This window comes from Pongo pygmaeus, chromosome 9, assembly GCF_028885625.2.
Source record: "Pongo pygmaeus isolate AG05252 chromosome 9, NHGRI_mPonPyg2-v2.0_pri, whole genome shotgun sequence".
NCBI lineage: Eukaryota > Metazoa > Chordata > Mammalia > Primates > Hominidae > Pongo > Pongo pygmaeus.
The window spans coordinates 55,329,674-55,350,410 of NC_072382.2; the positions used below are offsets into that span (position 1 = coordinate 55,329,674).

The window sequence follows — 20,737 nt, forward strand, 5'->3', positions numbered from 1 at the left end:
AAAAAAAAGTAGCATTTCTATACACCAACAATGAACGATCTGAAAAAGAAATCAAGAAAGTAATTTCATTTACATCAGATACAAAAAGAAAATACTTAGGAATTAACCAAAAAAGTGAAAGATCTGTATACAGAAAACTTGAAAACATTGATAAAAGAATGTGAAGAGGACACACACACACAAATGGAAAGACATTCCACATTCATGGATTGGAAGAATTAATATTGTTAAAATGTCCACACTACCCAAAGCAATCTACAAATTCAATGTAACTCCTATAAAATTACCAATGACTCTCTTCACAGAAATAGAAAAAAAAATCCTAAAATTTATATGGAATTACGAAAGACCCAGAATAGCCAAAGCTATACTGAGCAAAAAGAAAACTGGAGGAATCACATTACCTGACTTCAAATTATACTACAGAACTATAGTAACCCAAACAGCATGGCACTGGCATAAAAACAGACACAAAGACCAATGCAACAGAGTAGAGAACACAAGAACAAATTCATACATCTACAGGAAACTCATTTTCTATGAAGGTGCCAGGAACATGCATTTGGGAAAGAACGGACAGTCTCTTCAATAAACGGTGCTGGGAAAACTGGACCAGCAGATGCAGAAGAATGAAACTAGACCCCTATCTCTTGCCATATACAAGAATCAAACCAAAATGCATTAAAGACTTAAGCCTAAAACCTCAAACTATTAAACTACTAAAAGAAAACATTGGGGAAACTCTCTAGGGACATTAGACTGAGCAAAGATTTCTTGAGTACTACCCCACAAGCATAGGCGACCAAAGTAAAAACGGATAAATGGGATTACATAAAGTTAAAAAGCTTCTTTACAGAAAAGGGAAACAATCAACAAAGTGAAGAGACAACACACATAAAGGGAGAAAATATTTGCAAACTACCCATCTGACAAAGGATGAATAACCAGAATATGTAAGGAGCTCAAACAACTCTATGGGGAAAATATCTAATAATTTGATTTAAAAATGGGCAAAAGGTCTGAAAGGGCAAAATCTTCAGACGGGGCTTTGCATTCTGGCTCTGCCATTTTGTATCTGTATAACCTTGAGAGGGAGTCAAAATCTTCAGTGGCTACAGGGGCCAGGCAGCATCTTACATGACAGAAGTAGGCTAGAAGTCTAATGTTTTTTTAAAAAACAAGCTACCTTTTAAATCCCTTTAGTTTTCTTCTTTGAATAAAGAAATGAGTTCAAGAATTTCACTTTTCTCCTAACTTTACATTCATTAAAAAGGAAACCACACAGCAGCAATTGACACATGACCTTATGGTGGGAAGACAACTGAGAGAACTAGGGACTGTGGCAATCTGAAAAATACATACCTATTTTTGATGAGAAGGTGGAAAGCTGGATTTTTTAGACCAAATCACTTCAATTTTCAAATGTTGGAAACTAACTCACGGTTTGTTTGTTTTAATTGTGGAAGGATACTGTGGAAGCCATCACAACCAAGGAAAGCCCTTCTACAAGCCAACTATGGCCTGCAGTTTCAACATTTAGTCACAGCTTATTAACAAATCCAGACAGGATGCCTATCACTCTCAATATCATCAGCCCCATCTCTTTGCAGTTCCTGCCCTGCAGGCTGCGTTTTCCAGCCACGGGCACATCCTCATCGTTTCTCATTCCCACTCACCACCTACTTCCCCCACTTTTGTGCTGCACCCATCTTCTTAGAGATGAAGCTCTCCACCTCTCAGGAGAGGCTATTATTGGCTAGATAGCCTACAAAACAGGAGAAAATATTCACAAACTCTGCATCTAACAGAGGTCTAATATCCAGAATCTACAAGGAACTTAAATACATCAACAAGCAAAAAACAAATAATCCAATTAAAAAATGGACAAAGGACAGGAATAGACAATCCCAAAAGAAGACATACAAGCAGCCAACAAATGTATATTAAAAAAAAAAACTCAACATCACTAATAATCAGAGAAGTGAAAAATCAAAACCACAATGAAATACCATCTCATACCCTTCAGAATGCTTATTATTTTTTGAATGTCAAAAATTATAGATGCTGGTGAGACTGTGGAGAAAAGGACATGTTTATCTGCTGTTGGTGGGAATGTAAATTAGTTTAATCACTTTGGAAAGCATTTTGGAGATTTCTCAAAGAACTTAGAACTACCATTTGACCCAGCAATCCTACTACTATTCAAAGGAAAAGAATTCATTCTATTGAAAGGACACATACACTAATATGTTCATCAAAGTGCCATTCACAATAGCAAAGAAATGGAATCAACCTAGGTGCCCATCAATGGTGGATTGGATAAAGAAAATGTAGTACATATACACCATGGGATACTATGCAGTCATAGAAAAGAACAAAATCATGTCCTTGGCAGCACCATGAATACAGCTGGGGGCCATGATCCTAAGTGAATTAACACAAGAACAGAAAACCAAATATTGCATGTTCTTAAAGTGGGAACTAAACATTGAATACACATAGACATAAAGGTGAGCACAATAGACACTGGGGACTACTAGAAGGAAAAGGGAGAGAGGGGGACATGGGCTAAAAAAATTGCCTATTGGATAGTATGCTCACCACATGGGTGATGGGACCATCCGTATCCCAAAGTCATTCATATCTCCATATCCCTCAGCATCATGCAGTATACCAATGTAACAACTCTGTGCAGGTACCCCCTGAATCTAAAAATAATAGTAATAATACATACATACATACATACATACACACATACATACTTCTGGCTGTCTCCAGATGAACTGATAATGCTTCAAATGGTGAATTACCAATACACTCCTACCAAAGTATTATTATTATTTATAATCAAGTCAATCAATAGGAAGGGGGAAAGGAGAGCTAAAATGTCCTTTAGAAAAAAAGTGTGTGCATTTGCTCTAAAAAACGTAATTGTTATAGTTTTATAAATTATGAAATTTGGATTTCCAAGGAACACTATGGATGGATGGGTAGACTTCCTTTGCACATAGCCTGCACTTAATAAGTGACTGTTGTCCTGGAATAATATGGCCTTGTATAAATATCACACTTTGTCATGATATGCTCTCTCTTACACTGTGAAATCATCAAGGAAACTATTGCTGTCAGCATCTCCTCATTTAAAACCACTCCCTTTCATCACCCTCAACTAACAAAGTTTTAAATGCAATAGCTCTTGGTCTGTCCCCTAAACATACCAAACTGGCTCCTTCACAGAGTCTTTGTACTTACTGTCTCAGCTATCTGGGACACTCATCTTTCTGATTTTTTCATAGCTGCCTCTTTTTTAGATTGAGGACAAATGTCCTATCTTCATAAAGCTCTCTCCAGTTTCTCTTCTCTACTGACCTATCTCTCATCCCTCTGTTTTATTTTCTTCCATGACATTTATCATTAGGTTTAATTTTGTCCGTATTTATCATCTGACTCACCCCACTAGAATAAAAGCTCCCTGAGGACAGGCCCCTTACACACCTTCACTGCTGAAGAATCCACCAATGTTCCTAGCCCACAGGTAAGTGCCCAAAGCAGATTAGTATCTGATGAATAATGAATGAACTATAATTTGACAGAGAAGTAAACTGAGGTCCAGGGAGGACCTGTCTGGTCTCATGGATATTCATTGGCAAAGCAGAGCCTTGAGTCCAGGTCTTCTGACTCCTGGCCCAGCATCACTGTCATTGCACCACCCTCACCAATGTTCTGACAGCCTGAGGTGCCTTTCACCCAGAAATCAGCAAGTCAGGAGTTAAATCTATCTTTCATCAGCAACAAGATTCTGTCCACATTTCTCACCACAGAACCAAATGAATGAATGCATGTTACCCAGAAATGCAAGTATTTCACAACTAATTCCAAAGGATGTCAAAGAAGACAGTTTTTTTTTAATTCTCTAGGAGAATTCCATTGAACTTACATGATTTTATGCATAAATATTAATGAAATTGTGAATTTATACTAAAAAAGTAAAGGTTAATGGCTACATTAGCTGTTTTTTCATTTCTCAAACACTAGGCAATCCAAAATCTAATATGCACATATACAAGCATGAGCAATTTGCCCAAAGTATTATATTCTATTGCTATGATACTTCTTGGCTTCAATTAAGGTCAAAAGTCATCTGAACAGCTTCATTTCTTTGGACGAAGATTTAAATTTTACTTAATTAGTGTGTTCCAGAAAACATCCTCATTTTCTGGACATCAGATCCTTCCACTCATTTTCATTTCTGCCTGAAAATTACAACTTCCCAATGCACACCACAGCCTAACTGTCCATCCTCAAGTATACATCCTTTAAACGTTTCCTTGAAGCTATGTCTACACTGTGCTAGGCAAAAAGATAAAAATGATGGAATCTCAGAATCCAGATGTCTTGTCTCCTAGCATTTGGCAGCATCTCTAGATGGCCCATATTTTCAGCTTGTAACCATTTACTGGAAAATACATCCCATCTATTATTACTCCTTTCTACTTTTCTATATTTGTGGTAATTTATTCAACTGAAAACTTGGAAAAAGTAAATGCAAGGAATTGGCCATATGACACACACAGCACAATGATTAAAGAAAAAAGCTATTCACCACCCCATTCTATCTGCCCAGGGCACACTAACTTCCAGTAGCACAAGCCAGAACCCTGGGCATCACCCTTGACTCCTCCTTCTCTATCCCCTAATATAGAACTACATCCAGTCTACTTCAGAATTAACTTCTCTCAATTGGCACCACCATTATCTGAAATAGTCCAGGATTCTGTCCTCTTATCTAGGATCTTGATTCTAGAATACTGCAGCAACCTCCTGGTTTTTTTTGTTTTTGTTTTTGTTTTTTTTTGAGATGGAGTCTAGCTCTGTCACCAAGGCTGGAGTGCAGTGCCGCGATCTTGGCTCACTGCAAGCTCTGCCTCCCAGGTTCACGCCATTCTCCCGCCTCAGCCTCCCAAGTAGCTGGGACTACAGGTGCCCGCCACCACGCCCAGCTAATTTTTTTTGTATTTTTAGTAGAGACGGGGTTTCACCGTGTTAGCCAGGATGGTCTTGATCTCCTGACCTTGTGATCCACCCGCCTCAGCCTCCCAAAGTGCTGGGATTACAGGCGCGAGCCACCGCGCCCGGCCAGCAACCTCCTGTCTTTATGTCTCCAATTTTGCCCCCTCCATGCCATTCTCCACTAAGCAGCCAGTGTGGTCTTTCTAAAGTACCAACCTAATCATGCCACCAAACCTGCGCTTACATCCTTTCCATGGCTCCCAATGCCCTGGGCCTAAAGGCTAAACCATTATGCATTGCTTACAAACCTATTCACAATCTGGCCTCTTGCCTGCCTCCCCAGGTTTATTTCTTGACACACCTTGCCTCTTCCTTACCTATGCTTTCTCCACTCTCCAATAATAAATTTTTCTTCAGTTCTTTTAATGCACTGTGATCCCTCATCTCTCACCTCTTTGCTAGTGCTGCATTCAGAACCCTCTTCCATTCATCTTGGCTGATATCTGCTGATCCTTCTATTTAACATATTAAGCATAACTCTCGGTGGAAAGAATTTCTGACTCCTTTTGGTCAAGGTTGGGTGCCTTGCTCCCTGTATTCCTCCTATCAGGGCACTAACAATACTTGGCAGTGTTTCTTTGACTGTCTCCACTCCTGTATGTCTCACAATTGTAGCCCAGCATCTATGACCACATAGTATTTGATAGGTTTGCATTGTTATCTCCAGAATGATGCTGAAAAGACAGCTTACAGTCTACTTGGATCATAGTCCTAACTCTAAAGACTCTCTAATCATAGACACCCAATATTTGTTTGAAGTGTGGAGACTTGCTTGCATACTTCAAAAGCAGTATAGATAGATAGATGTTTTAGGGTAAGACTCCCATTTGCTCCCTTCCTTCCCAAATGAAGTAATTTAATAATTGAAAATATCTATTTTGTAATAATATAAGCCAATGTTGTATCCCATTGAGGAAAGAATTACCCAAGGAGAAAGTTACATGGCTTCAACAAACTATGTAACATACTTCTAGAATTTTCTCCCCTTTCCTCCTACCCTACATTCTGACATTCTTCAATCAATTTTATAAAAGTGCAAAATAATTTAAATATGAGCTTAAGTCATCTGTAATTAAGAAGGTAAACATGCTTTTTTAGGAATTACAGAATGCATTCCATTTGGGCAATTCATTGTTTTAGATTATCTATAACAATATCTTGATGTGAAAAGCTAATTACTATTTCAAATGGTGGGAAGGTCCCAACATCTACCTTCTTCCCTTATGAAGAATTTTAGGAAGAATTAGGAAATATCTAAAGCAGCCATGAGGACAGGAAGAAAAATGACATTTACTGAGAGCCTTGATATATGAGATGTATGAGGAACTGCTCTTGATTAATCCTCCCAATAACTCTATGATGTGGTAATCAATCAATACCTTCACTTTACCTAGGAGAACCCTGAGTCTGAGGTAAAATAAAGATAACTGCAAATGCTCAAACATCTAGCAATTGATAGATCCAGGAAATGAACCCAAGTCTACTTGGCATCACAGTAGAAAGTTCTTTCCACCATGAGAGCTCAGAAAACTGAAGAGTATCTTTTGAAAAACAAAAATTTTGTTTAAAAAAAAAAGGAGATGCCTTCTTAGGAAGCCAAAAATGTCTTCTTCATCTCCTCAGAGAAGGATTCCATGGGAAGCTTTTTCTTAGAACCCTAGCTTTCAGCTTCCCATCTAATTATGCTTCAAGTTAATTTTATCTATAATTTAGAAATAAAATTAAAAAACAGAAGATTTATCATTATGTCTTATAGAGTTACATATACTGGCAGAGTGTCCAATTAGATTTAATCTGCATTAATTAAGCTTTCCATTTTAACAAAGCTCTATATTAACACATTTGAATCCGAAAAAATAAACATTAAATCTGCAATGTCATTAAGATAGTTCAGCGAGACAGATTCATCTTTGTTGCTCTGCTAATGCACTCTATTGCTACTGTAAAAAATAATTTTATCACATTAGAAATATACATTGGAATTAATAACAGAGTACCCATTCCATTACATAAAAGAGCCTATTTCAATTACTACCTCAAGGTACATTTTTAATAGTCTTTATATTTCAGTTTTCTGTTTCATTTTATCTGCCCACTTAAGATATCCATGGGAACTCAATTGATTCAGTTACCTAGGGAGTTTCCAGATACTGCTTTGCCAAGAAGTTCACTCCTCATTTAAAGAAATACAAACTCTCAAGAGTTCTAACTCTGGCTACTGGGTTCCCACCAGGTGAGAGAGATGCCTGCCTTTGGCCAGAAGGGAACTCAGCCACTGAATGAAGTCTTCTAATTCAATAATGGCCGTGCCTGAGAGTAGCCGGAAGTCTAGCAGAAATTGGAAACAGTGATTTCCAAAACAGTAAATGAAGTTTCTCTGGTTGACAGCTTTGGAAAAGTCAGGGGCATGATTACTTCCTGTGGTGCTCATGATGACTAGGGAAGGTGATCAGATCCAGAATGCTGTTCCCCCGTTGTGCTTCATCAGCAAAGATGACTTTTAACTGGAAATTGAACACTACCAGAAGGTTTGGGTGATAGTCATTATTTTCCTTTAATCATTGAACTGGAGGTGGTGGGTGGGATGACTATTTTCTCATCTGGCCACTCCTCAGCACCCTGTCTCCCCTCAGCACCAAATTTCCATCTCGATAACATCATCATTATCAGTATCATCAGCATCATCATCATTATGGCTTTTTTATTGAGTTTCTTTTGTATGCCAAGCACTATGCTAGGTATCTTACAAATACTAATCCACAGAAAAATCAGCAGGTATTATCAATTCAGCCTCCAGACACCAAAACCTTTGCCCCCTTCACTATCCTGCAGAGCCTCCCATGTGTAGCACACCCAGGGCAATACCTGTGTCTGGTACAATGTATTCCACGTGAACCTTTGAAACTAGTCATGAAAATTCTGAGCAGCTCTAACTGGAGATGAAGAAGACAAATCCTTTTTTCATTTAAAAATGTATTTATTGAGTGCATACTATGTGCTTGAGATTATTACTTGGAGAAACCCCTATGTGAGGCCGTCTGTTACCTATGCTACTTCCATGTATTTGGGCACAGATGCAATAGGAAACACCCCAACAAATCAAGACAGAGACTGCCTAGTGTTTCCAATACCCATGTTCTCTCATCCTTGGCACAATGCTAGGCTGAATTTCCCAGTACTGGTCAATGAAATGGGATACATGACATTTTCAGCCTGATCCTTAAACATATCCAAGGAGACTATGAAAAAATGATAATTACAATACCTACAATGCTTACATAATTACAATAGGAGCCATTAACCTACTTCTCTCAGTGTCATGGATTGAGCAATTAATCAGTTAATCAATACACATAGAAGTTAAATAACAAAACTCAAAGGTGCTACATATAAAGTCATATGTTTGTATATATCTACACATTTTCAAAAACTACCGATTATTTTTAAATGTACCCCCCAAATCAAAAATATTGAGTATGTAAAAGATCACCAGGAAAAAAAAAATCTGCAAACTCAAAAATCTAAAAATCTGACAGCACATACTTTATGCCCTCAATTAACAATAAAACCAGAAATTACCCATTAAGTATTTTTAATTTAATCACTTTGGAATATTTAAACACTCCTTTAACCAGGGTTAAAGAGGAAGTCAAACTGAAATTAAGAATTATAGAAAAGTACAGAAAATAAAAACACCATATAGCAATATCAATGGGCTGTATTCAAAGTAATATTCACAAGAAAACATAAAATCATCAGTGATTTTACCAGTAAATAGAAAATACTGAAGACAAATGAACTAAACATTGAAGAAGCTAGTAAAAATATGAAAAAGATGATCCAGAATAAGATAAGAAGTAGGAATCAATGAACTTGAAATGAAAAACAGTCAACTTGATCAATAAAACTAAGAACTGTTTCATTTAAAAGATCAATAAGTTACATGATCCCATGATGAGCCTGGACAAGAAAAGAAGAAGAAAACACACATTTCACACATTAGAAATAAAAGGAGATAAAAATCATAAATATAAACATTTTATTAAGTAAAAGAGACTATAATGCCTAACTATTTGCCAAAAAAATCCCAATCTCAATGAAACATAGGATTTTCTTAAAAACATAAATTGATCCCAAGAAGAGCTCAAAAGTAATTAGATAGAAACCATTCCATACAAGAAGCGAAAAATGAACATTTCAATAATAAAAGATTTTCCAGTTTCCCCAAAACCAAATTATCAGCCTAAACATTTTTTGTACTTTTCAGCCCAAATATTTTCTATACAAAATATTTTCTGTCCTTTTCTAATTATATTTACATGTAATTACTTACATCTAATTACATTTGCATCTATTTTCAGGCTCATTCTATCAGAAACACTTGTAGAAAAGATATAATGTATATTTTTTAACTAGTCTAGAGCATAAAAAATTTCAAAAAGCCTTGAATTAACTCAAATACACAGAGTTTTCTATGTATTCAAATACACAAAAAAGTCTATGGCAACTCACTTATTAATGAATTAAAACATTTAAATGTTTAATAAGTTTAAAGTATTTAAAACAATGCCTATAATTCTTCAGTGCTTAAACTAATGTAGTTACTACTACTGCTTTTATTAATATTGCTATTGCTATCATTATTTAATGATACAAAAAATCCTAACTAAAGCATTAGTTAATGTAAGTTTATTCAAGGATTTCAGAAATAGCTCAACATTATGGATTCTATTAATGTAATTACTTATGTTAATAGATAAAAGGAGACAGACACAAAAGTATCTCAAAATGCACACTGAAAAGGTATTTAATAAAATATAACAGCTATTCTTTTTTAATCTTTCAGTAAAATAGGAATAAAATTAGATTTCCTTTACATGACGACTAGATAGATAAAAACAGATAGAAATAGAGATAGATATTAGAAAGTACTACCAGACAGTTTATTAAACAGAGGACCTTATTAAAGTTGGAAAGAAAAAAGGATTATCTGTTGCCCTCTTCCTGACTTTAATGAACACCTTTGATTTGTTCATATATTATTTATCACTATTATGGAGATTCTAGCCCATATTATAAAACAAGAAAAAGAAATAGCTAATATAAATATTGAAATTTAAGAAAGAAAAATTTTCAATATTTTCAAATTACAAAATTATATACCTAACAAGTCAAAGGGGATCATCTAAAAAAAATTAATGTTTGGCACATGGTATGCAATCAGCAAATGTTAGCTTAAAAAAGCTATTCAATATAGCTTAAAAATTAGCTAAAACTCAAAAGAAAGATATGAAAACCATATTAAAACATCAAAAGAAAGCAAGCTGCAGACCAATATCTCACTTATGGATATAGATACAAAAGTCCTCAACAATATACTGTCAAATCGAATCCACAAAAAAAAAAAGGATTATAGAACATAACCAAGTAGAATTTATCCCAGGAATGCAAGTTTGGTATAGCTTCTGAAAATCAGTTAGTATAATATACTACATCAATAGAATAAAAGATAAAAACTATGTTATCATCTCAGTAGATATAGAAATAGCATGTGAAGAAATTCAACACCCTTCATAATAGAAACACTAACCAAACTAGAAATAGAAAGAAACTTCTCCAATATGATAAAGAACACCTACAAATAGAAAAAAAAAAAAAAAACCTCCAGATTGGTGAAGAATATCTGTGAAAATCCACAGCTAACATACTTCAAGGTGAAAACTGAAAGCTTTCCCTTTAAAATCAGAAACAATACAAAGATATCTGCTCACCATTTCTATTCAACATTGTACTGGAAGTTCTGGCCAGGGCAATTCAGTACAAAAATGAAAAAACAGGCAGCCAGGTAGGACAGGAAGAAATAAAACTATCTCTATTTGGAGATGACATAATCTTATATGGAAAAATTCTAAGGAATTCACTAGAAACTATTAGAACTAATCAATAAGCTTACCAAGGTTGCAGGATGCAAAGTAATACGCAAAAATTAATCTCCTTTCTATACAGTAGCAATGAGCAACTAAAAATTGAAATTAAGAAAATTATTCCATGTATGATAGCATAAAAAATACACCTAGGAATAAATTAACAAAAGCCATGAAAATCTTAGATTTTGAAAACCAAAAAAAAAAAAAAAAAAATTGAAAGAAATGAAAGACGACCTGAGAAAGCAGAAAGACACCCCATGTTCATGAATCAAATTATTTGACATTGTTTTGATGGCAATACCTCCTCAGACTGACAACCTACAGATTCAATGAAATCTGTATCAAAATCTCAACTGACTTATTTGCGGAAACTGACAAGCCGGTCCTAAAATTCATATGAAAATCCAAGGGAACTAGAATAACCGAAACAATCTTGAAAAGAAGAACAAACTTGGAAGATTCATATTTCCCAATTTCCAAACTTACTACAAAACTGCAATAATCAAACAGCACTTCCATATGGATAAACATATAGATCAATGAAATAGAAGTAACGATGGTTGTGGCAGGCTGTCTGGAGCAGCCGCTACCATCACGCCAGGAGCAACAGGGAGGCGTGGCCAGGCCTGCAGGCTCTGTGGAGCCACTGGGAGCCGTGAAAAAGCAGGAGCCCCGCCCCTTCCAAGTTGGGGTAGAAGTTCCCCAAGCACAGATGCAGCTGCCCACTTGCAGCTACAGACCCAGGACTCCTGCTCCGTAGAGCAGGCAGGAGTGGCGCCCAAGTCATGGCTGTAGATCTAGACCTTCCACTCCACAGAGCAGGCAGGAGTCCTGCCCCGCTGGGCTCAGCTGCAGCTGCCCAAACTGTGGCTGCAGACCTAGGCCTCCTGTTTCACCAAGCAGGCAGGAGCCCCAACCCTTTCCTTCACAGCTGCAGCTGCAGCTGCAGCTGTGGGCCCAGGCATCCCTGCACTCTTGGAGACCTGGGAAGGACCCCACTGCACTGTAGGCTCAGAAATGCCTGCTCCCACTGCCTGGCTTCTCTCTGATATAAGCACCTGCTCCAATCTTTGAGCAAAGTCGGGGCCAAGTTCCGGCACTGTCACAGCCTAGCTGGGTGTGCACATGCTCAGGGCAGTGCTAACACACCAGCCCTCTGCCATCTTAGCCCTCTCTGGATTTTGGGCACAAATGAGCATAGGAGGGAAGCTGAGGTGGGGCTGAAGTCAGCTCAGCATTGGCCTGCAGGTATCTCTTGGCACCTGCAGTCTGGGCACCATGAATGTCAGCAGGAGGCAGAAAGGTTCCTAGGTGGAAGTGGGTGGGTCCCCAGTGAGGCTTCACCTTCAGGCCGGGGAGTGCCTGATGGCTGCCAGTTCCACAGACCGGAGTGGGAACTTGTAGTGCCTTTTCCAGGCCTATCCATGGCTGCCCATGGGCCAACTGACATGCACTTCCTCCCCTCTGAGGCCCATAGAAGCCCCAGGCTCAGCCAGAGCTGAGCAGACATCAGGACCAGCTGCAGAGAGGAGCTACCCAATCCAGGGCCTCCTCTCTGCTGAAACTCAAGCAGTCATCAGGATAACTAGCTGCAGAGAGAAGCCACCCACTCTAGGGTCTCCTCTCTGCTGAGAGCTGCAGAGACAACAGCAGGACCTGCCTGCAGAGAGGAGCTTCCCACTCCAGGGTCTCCTTTCTATTAGGAGCTGAACGCTTGTTGGGACACCCTGGCTGAGGAAAGGAGCTACTCCTGTGGAAGACTGAACTGCTCTATTGCTCAATAAAGCTTCTCTTCATCTTGCTCACTCTGCACTTGTCTGTGTACCTCATTCTTCCTGGTTGCAGGACAAGAACTTGGGACTCACTGAATGAGGCTAAAAAAGATGTAATACAAACAGGGCTGAAACATTCTCCTTGTTTGCCATGTTGGGGGCAAAGAGGAGAGAAGAGAAGAGCTGCAGCCCTTTGGGGAGCTCAGACCTGGGCTCCCCGAGCCAGGGCTGTGACTCCCTCTTTGGGGCCTTGCAGTTCCTGGTGTCTCCAAGCTTCCAGGTGCCACCGTGTTCCCCAGTGCTGGTGGAAGCTGCTTGCGGTGTACCTGGTCCAGCCACAACCTCACAGAGAGTCGGTAACCCTGCCGGTACCTGCAGCTGTCCACCCCGTGGCAGTAGCCGGCGTATCTGACTGTGCAGGGGCCAGACCACATGCTCACTCACACACCCCTTGCTGCTCCATGCCTGACTCCCATCTCCCTTGGAGGCATGACACCTAGGCCAGTACCATGTGCTGAGTGCAGCCTGCCAGGCCAAGTGGGTGGAGCAAGCCCAGTGGGCCCTAGCAAAACTCGGGCAAAGGCACCACCAGCCACAGGTTTCTGGTCAGAAAAGTGACACCCCAAAGATTCCATAACAGTAAGAGACCAGAAATAAGCCCTCACATTTATGGTCAATTGATCTTAAACAGGGTGCCAATACAATACACTGGAAGAAAAGCAGTCTTCAACAAATGGTAAAGAAACAATTGGATATTCATATGCAAAAGAATAAAATTGGACCCCTACCTCACATGATATATAAAAATTAACTCAAAATATGTCTAAGAGATAAATGTGAGAGCTAAGCCTATAAAACTTTTAGAAGAAAATAACTCAAAATATATCTAAGAGATAAATGTAAGAACTAAACCTATAAAACTTTTAGAAGAAAACATAAAAGTAAATCTTCATTACTTTGAATTAGGCAAAAATATGACATCAGAATCACAAAAAAATAAAAATAAAAAAAATTGGACATCATCAAATTTTAAAGCCTTTGTGCTTAAAGGACACCACCAAGAAAATGAAAAGATCACCCACAGAATGGGGGAAAAAACTGTAAATCATACCTCTGATAAGTGACTGCATCTAAAACATACATGATTATTACAAATCAATGATAGAAAGACAAAGAATCCAATTAAACATGGGCAAATTATCTGAATATACATTTCTCCAAAGATACACAAATGGTCAATAAGCTTATGAAAAGATAACATCATTTAGCCATCAAGCAAATGCAACTCAAAACCACAATGAGGTATCACTCTATACCCATTAGTCTACCATCAAAAAGAAAGATAATAACTAATGTTGACAAGGATGTGGAAAAATTGAAACCCTCAAACACTGCTTCGGGGAATGTAAAACAGTGTAGTCACTTTGGACAAGTCTGGCAGTTCCTCAAACAGTTAAACAGAGTTTCCGTCTGATCCAGCAATTCCAGTCCTAGTCATATACCCAAGGAAATAAAAACATGTCCACACAATAGCTTGTACATGAATGTTCATAGCAGCATTATTCATAATAGCCAAGAGTGGAAACAATTCAAATGTCCACCAACTGATAAATGGATATCTATAATGTATTATATCCAAACAATGTAACATTATTCTGCAATAAAAAGAAGTGAACTACTGACATAAGCTACACTATGAATGAACCTCGAAAGCATTATTCTAAGTTACAGAAGCCAGTCAAAAAAGGATACAGAGTGTATGATTTCACTTATATGAAATAACTAAAACAGGCAAATCTACACAGACAGAAAGTAGATTAGTGGTTGCCTAAGGCTTGGGAGCTTATGGGGAAATTGTGGGTGACAGCTAAAAGGTATGGGATTTCTTTTGAGGGTAATGAGCATTTCTAAAATTGATTGTGGTGATGAATGCACAATTCTGTGATTATACTAAAAGCTACTGAATAATAAAAATAAAAAATTATCTAGGAATCTAATAATGACCATCATCTCCCAATTGTTTCAAATACTTATTCAATTTATCTTCATCACTAGTAATACAATCAGAATCACATAAGGGAGAATCACAAAAAGAACCTGGGCATCTGACTTTTAAGCCAACAGTCTATCTACCACATACCTGGATCTTCTGCTACTGAATAAAGAAAAGCCCCAAATCCTTGGTCAACTTATATACCTGGTCAAATGTCCATGCCAAATTTCTACAGGATAATTTGCTCCTCTAGATACTGTTATCCTAGTAAATCATAAAAGTAACCTGAAAATTGTGAAAGATTCTCACTTATTGCAGAAGGGAATATTTGGCGAGGGGAGGAGGGTTATAATGAATAGACTAATTTCTAAATATATGCCATTATATATTCTTCTCTATTTTCTTGCATTCCAGGTCTCCTTAACTAGATCTTCTCTACTAGAGTAGAAACCAGGTTTTCTGTATTACCCACAGCCATTACAAATCCACAGTCTTTCATACCTTGCCCTGTCAGACTACACACACATGGAACAGGGCATCATAAAGTCCAGAGGGAGAAGGGATCTAGTATCTACTTCTCCATATTTATTTTGTTTAGCAGTCAAGATCTGAGGTTTGAGATTTTTCGCACTTGTCTTTCATGGTGCCTGCTTGGCTCTCTTGCAAGTGTACTTTCCTTCCTTTCATTTCTTTTTTTTTTTTTTTTTCTTTTTGAGACAGTCTCGCTCTTTCGCCTAGGCTGGAGTGCAGTGGCGCTATCTCGGCTCACGGCAAGCTCCACCTCCCGGGTTCATACCATTCTCCTGCCTCAGCCTCCCAAGTAGCTGGGACTACAGGCGCCCGCCACCATGACCGGCTAATTTTTTGTATTTTTAGTAGAGACGGGGTTTCACCGTATTAGCCAGGATGGTCTCAATCTCCTGACCTCGTGATATACCCACCTTGGCCTCCCAAAGTGCTGGGATTACAGGCGTGAGCCACCGCGCCTGGCCTCTAAAGCTTTTTAATAAACTTTCACTCCTGCTTTAAAACTTGCCTCGGTCTCTCCTTCTGCCTTATGCCCCTCAGATAAATTTTTCTTCTGAGGACACAAGAATTGAGGTTGCTGTAGACCCATATGGATTTGCCACCAGTAACATTTTGGTGGCATGTAACTTGGATACCCTCCACTGCCAACATACTTTGGTGCCTTGTGACTCAGATAATTTCTACTGCTAATATACTTTGGTGCTGTGTAACTCAGATATGTTCCCTAGTGGTAAGAGACCTCTATGCCTCACCTTCTTTGGCTAAAGGCATTCAACCCCTGTACACAGTTTTCTTCTCCCCCCTCCTTTTTTTTTTTTTTTTTTTTTTTGAAATGGGGTTTCACTCTTGTTGCCCAGGCTGGTGTGCAATGGTGCAATCTTGGCTCACTACAACCTCAGCCTCCTGAGTTCAAGTGATTCTCCTGCCTCAGCCTCCCGAGTAGCTGGGATTACAGGCATGCACCACCACACCCGGGTAATTTTTGTATTTTTAGTGGAGACAGGGTTTCACCATGGTGGTCAGCTGGTCTTGAACTCCTGACCTCAGGTGATCCTCCCTTCTTGGCCTCCCAAAGTGCTGGGATAACAGGCATGAGCCACGGTGCCCAGCCTCTTCTCCCTTTCTCAAAAAAAAAAAAAAAATCTGAAGTTTTTCTATTACAATGAAAAATGATCAGATGACTCTCCTATCAATCATCCTCAGGCTCTATTAGAAACCTACTAGGGATATAAAAGAAGACAGCCTCACATGGCAACAAAAAAGTTTTTTTAAAACCATTCCTATTGAAAAAAAGTCCAAAAGAGAAACCCAGCAAATACAGTTTCAAAACACACTTAGACAAGGAGAATAAATGTATATGTGTCAAGGGACGGCCACTCACCATGCACAATCCTTTTTCTTCCTTACAGCAGCCCGGGAAAATAGATTATTACACACATTTTACAGACAAGTAAATTGAGGTTCCAAGACATTGAAGAGCTGGTGTCACAAAGCTAGAACTGGACCTCCAGCCTCCATCAGCCTGACTCTGAAACCTGTGCTCTTTCTAATATAATAGCAACTGTTTCACATGCTTCTCTTCTGCTTTGGGAAGCTCTCCTCTGCATTCATTGAGAAGTATCTCAAGATCTACCTCCTACTTTGGGCATTTGTATAATCCTCATACCAAAGAGGCATTCACACCCAACCCCACAAGGCCAATAGGGCAAGGTAGGGTTGTGAAGCTGAGACTTGCCTTGACACTCAATCCTTGGAAAATGCGAACCTATACCTTTTCTCCAGCATACAGAACACCTTTGAATGAACCCATATCTCTCACAGACATGTACATCACCTTGCTTTCTCTGGGCTGACCCAGAACAGCCAGATTGTAATGACAACACCCCCACAAAATGATCAGGGTCCATCACCACACTTTGAGGCTGAGAACAAACAACCATTAAAGACAGAAGTGTTGATCCTTACAACTGCCAAAAGTCTGCATAGAAAGAGCCTCTGTTCCAGCCAAACTGGTCTGTTCACTGCTCCCACTCCCAAAATTGCATTTCTCTATATTTCTTCACCTCTGGGACTGTGCACACTGTTCCTTCTGTTTGATATAACACCCTTCTTCCCTTACCCGCTAGAATTCTGCCTGTGCTTCAAGAGCACTCTCTCTGTGTGATCTTCCTCAACCACTAACCTAATGCATTTAATTCAGTGAACTTAACACATTTACGTAATTTTGAAATTAGCTCCATACTTCACTGTAACACCAATCTACTATTTCTTTATTATTGGCTCTTTTTTATTCTTCAGCTTTTTGTGTGGTTATGCCTTGTTTCCCTCATTGCCAAACTCCACCATACATGCTTAGAAGATTTTGTTCCTTTGATTTCTCCACAAAACCTTGCATGGCACCTAGAACAGAGTAGGTGCTTCATAAATATTTTCAGTGGACTAATACAGAGGAACCCAGTATTAAAAATTAAAATTGTTTAGGTTACCTAATGATTATTAATTTGAATTCAATGATAGAGTGATCTTTGTTAAACTTATAACCCATTGCCTAGGGGACTTTAGTACAAGTTTTTAACATGGCATTGAAGCTTTGCAATGATCTGGCTTCTACCTACCTCTATAATACCAGCCCTCATCGCCCACCCCAAACTCTCATCCCTTCCCCATACACACTTTTATGTTCCAACCACTTACCTACCCATGTGTTGCTTCTTAAAATCATAGCAACCTCTTTCTGAAATGTTATTCTTCCATCCCTTACTCCTTCACATTCAGCATGTAAAATACTCACTTTTTTTCCTTATACAACTATCATCTTTTCCAAAGCCTTTCTTGGCTACCACAACACTTAGCAGAATGACTACTCTTACCTTTATTTCCTGATTACAACTTTCTGGCATTGCATCTTCAATACTTTATTATATTTATTTGTCTATCTTCCCTACTAGCTTATGTGATCTTTGCAATGAAAATCATACACTGTTCACCTTAATATTCCCAGTGTCAAGTATAATCCCCACATAAACACACTGTAAATGTTTATTGAAGGTTGTTAAACATAACTAATTAACTGGCTTGATGACTAAATATGACAGAATGTGATTTTATTCAAAGTCTACCAGAAGCCAGGTGAGAAAGATACTCATGATTGGTCCTTGGAGAGCAAACAAGAAAGCCAGTTTGACCAAAGTAAATTCTTAATGCAAAGTAAATTCATGAATGTGTTCAACAGAAATGAGGCCTCAGTTAGATGAAAGTTTTCACGGGGCTACAAACTCTAAATCCCAAGACATTTTGTATAACCCATTAACTCTAAGGAGATTTTCAAAAGCAGAAAGAGCTTTCTTACCTGTGCTCCAGTCCTCGAATGGACAGCATCACTCCTGAAGTGGATGGCTTCTGCTGTACAGTGGCCAAAAAGGTGAATTCACTCTTGTTCCGGAACAGCTGAATTAATTTCTCACTCACATGAGGAGCTGCATGGATCTCTCTTTCTATGTCTAGGAATCAAGAAGAAAAGCAGGAGGAAACAGGAGAGAAGAAGGAGAGGAGAAGAGGAAGGAGAAGGAGAAGGATAGAGAAGAAATACAGGAGAAAGAGGAGAGGGGAGATGAGAAGGAAGAGGAGAAAAGATCCATGGTTAAAAATGTCATGTCCAAAGAATCCAGATTGTATTTTTCATTTTCCTCTTCTGTCAATAGTTTTCATTTTCAGGCACCATTCCCCACTCCCTACAGCTGCATTCATTCAATGCAAATCCTGGAAATGCTATCTCTGTCACCATGCCTACTTGTCACTTTGACAAGTTCACAATTGGCCAGACAGTGATTTTCTGGCAGGAATTTTGACAGGATGCTGAGCAATTCAGTTTGCTGCAAACAGATTAGGTTGCTGTAAATAAGGTGAGAGGTAGTCGGATAAATGTGGTCCTAAATTCAGAGAATCTTGGGATAATAAGACCCAAATGCCACTCAGCATCCTCCAATTTCACTTTTTCCATGGACACAGCTTCCTTCTCCCCACAATGTATATAAGAAACCTGTCCTTGCCTTGTACCTAGCAGATATTTACTAGCACTAACAATGTCAGACAACTCTGCCTTTGCTTAAAGAATAAATACAAGGCATGCTCATGCTCCACACCCGTGGCTGGAATTTCTCCATAAGCATGCAATGGATGACTTTCCTCATGAAATATTTATTGAAGTTGAGGCCGATTCAGCAGGCCTAGAGGTGTGTGATTCCAGCTAATCCTGCTCCTAGACAAAAATGTTTCTTTCTCCAACATCAGCATAATGAGAGACATCCATCACTTCATACCCAGACTCACCCTTGTCATGATAAACTGGGTGTTTTCTCATTATTTTACACTACATTTTTCTGGCATCAGAAAGGGGCACTAAGGGAGCAAAGTTAGAGATTATTCAGAGGATGATAAATGAACATTAGAAGTGTGTTTGGTGGCCTCCTCTCACATCCTGACCATCTCCTCTGACTGCAAGATAACTACTTGGTTATTTCTCCAGGACTACAAGGGAAGCCCTTGAAAAACATAGAACTTCAAAGGCTGCACTGCCCAAGCAATATCACAGACTGGTATATGGACCTTGAAGAATCTCATCCTAAAGAATGGCTTCTGAATAAGATATCCTTCAATTCTTGACCTCGGGCCTTAGTCCTCTCATCTGCAAAATGAGGGGGTGGACTAGCTGATCTCTTAGAACCTTCCCACCTTAGCCTTCTATAATTTTTTGAATTGCTGCTTCAATTTTATAACACAGAAAAGAACAGCACAGTCTTTCCCACCTGTAAGTATCTAGGCTATGAATGGCAGAAAGCAATGTTTGTCCTCCACCATGGAGACACCCAACCCAGGCAGATCAGTCTACCAGTAGAAAATCTACCTGCACAATAGTAGCAAGGCCTTCACTACTTAATTCTTAAGTGGTATGCTGTCAGCTTTTATCAAGCGTTGAGATAAGAGATAGCCACTTGAAAAATGCTTCGATACCTTCTACAAAATCCCAGCCAAAGACATTCCAGATGACATTTAAAACCTATTAAATGTGTGAGCAAATCACTCTGTAAACTAGAGAGTATTAGAAAATGTTTGTTAATATTATTTTTATTATCATTATTATTATCATTATTATTATTATTTTTTGAGATAAGGGTCTCACTCTGTCACCAGGTTGAAGTGCAGTGGCATGATCTCGGCTCACTGCAGCCTCCACCTCCTGGGCTCAAGCGATCTCCCACTTCAGCTTCCCAAGTAGTTGGGACCACAGGTGTGTGCCACCATGCCCGCCTTTTTTTTTTTTTTTAATTTTTTTTATTTTTTTTATTTTTGGTAGAGACAGGGTTTCCCCATGTTTCCCAGGCTGGTCTTGAACTCCTGAGCTCAGGGGATCCACCCACCTTGGCCTTCCAAAGTGCTGGGATTACAAG

The 20,737-nt window shown here is 38.8% G+C and overlaps 1 protein-coding gene across 1 annotated transcript in view; it reads right to left on the minus strand.

Annotated features, from left to right (window-relative positions):
* Nucleotides 1-20,737, minus strand: part of LOC129008626 (protein kinase C-binding protein NELL1-like) — a 462,105-nt gene that overhangs the window by 328,057 nt on the left and 113,311 nt on the right. Inside the window, exon 3 of the mRNA XM_054441007.2 lies at nucleotides 18,640-18,790. Coding sequence (XP_054296982.2) covers nucleotides 18,640-18,790 — 151 coding nt within the window. The remainder of the gene's footprint in view (nucleotides 1-18,639; nucleotides 18,791-20,737) is intronic.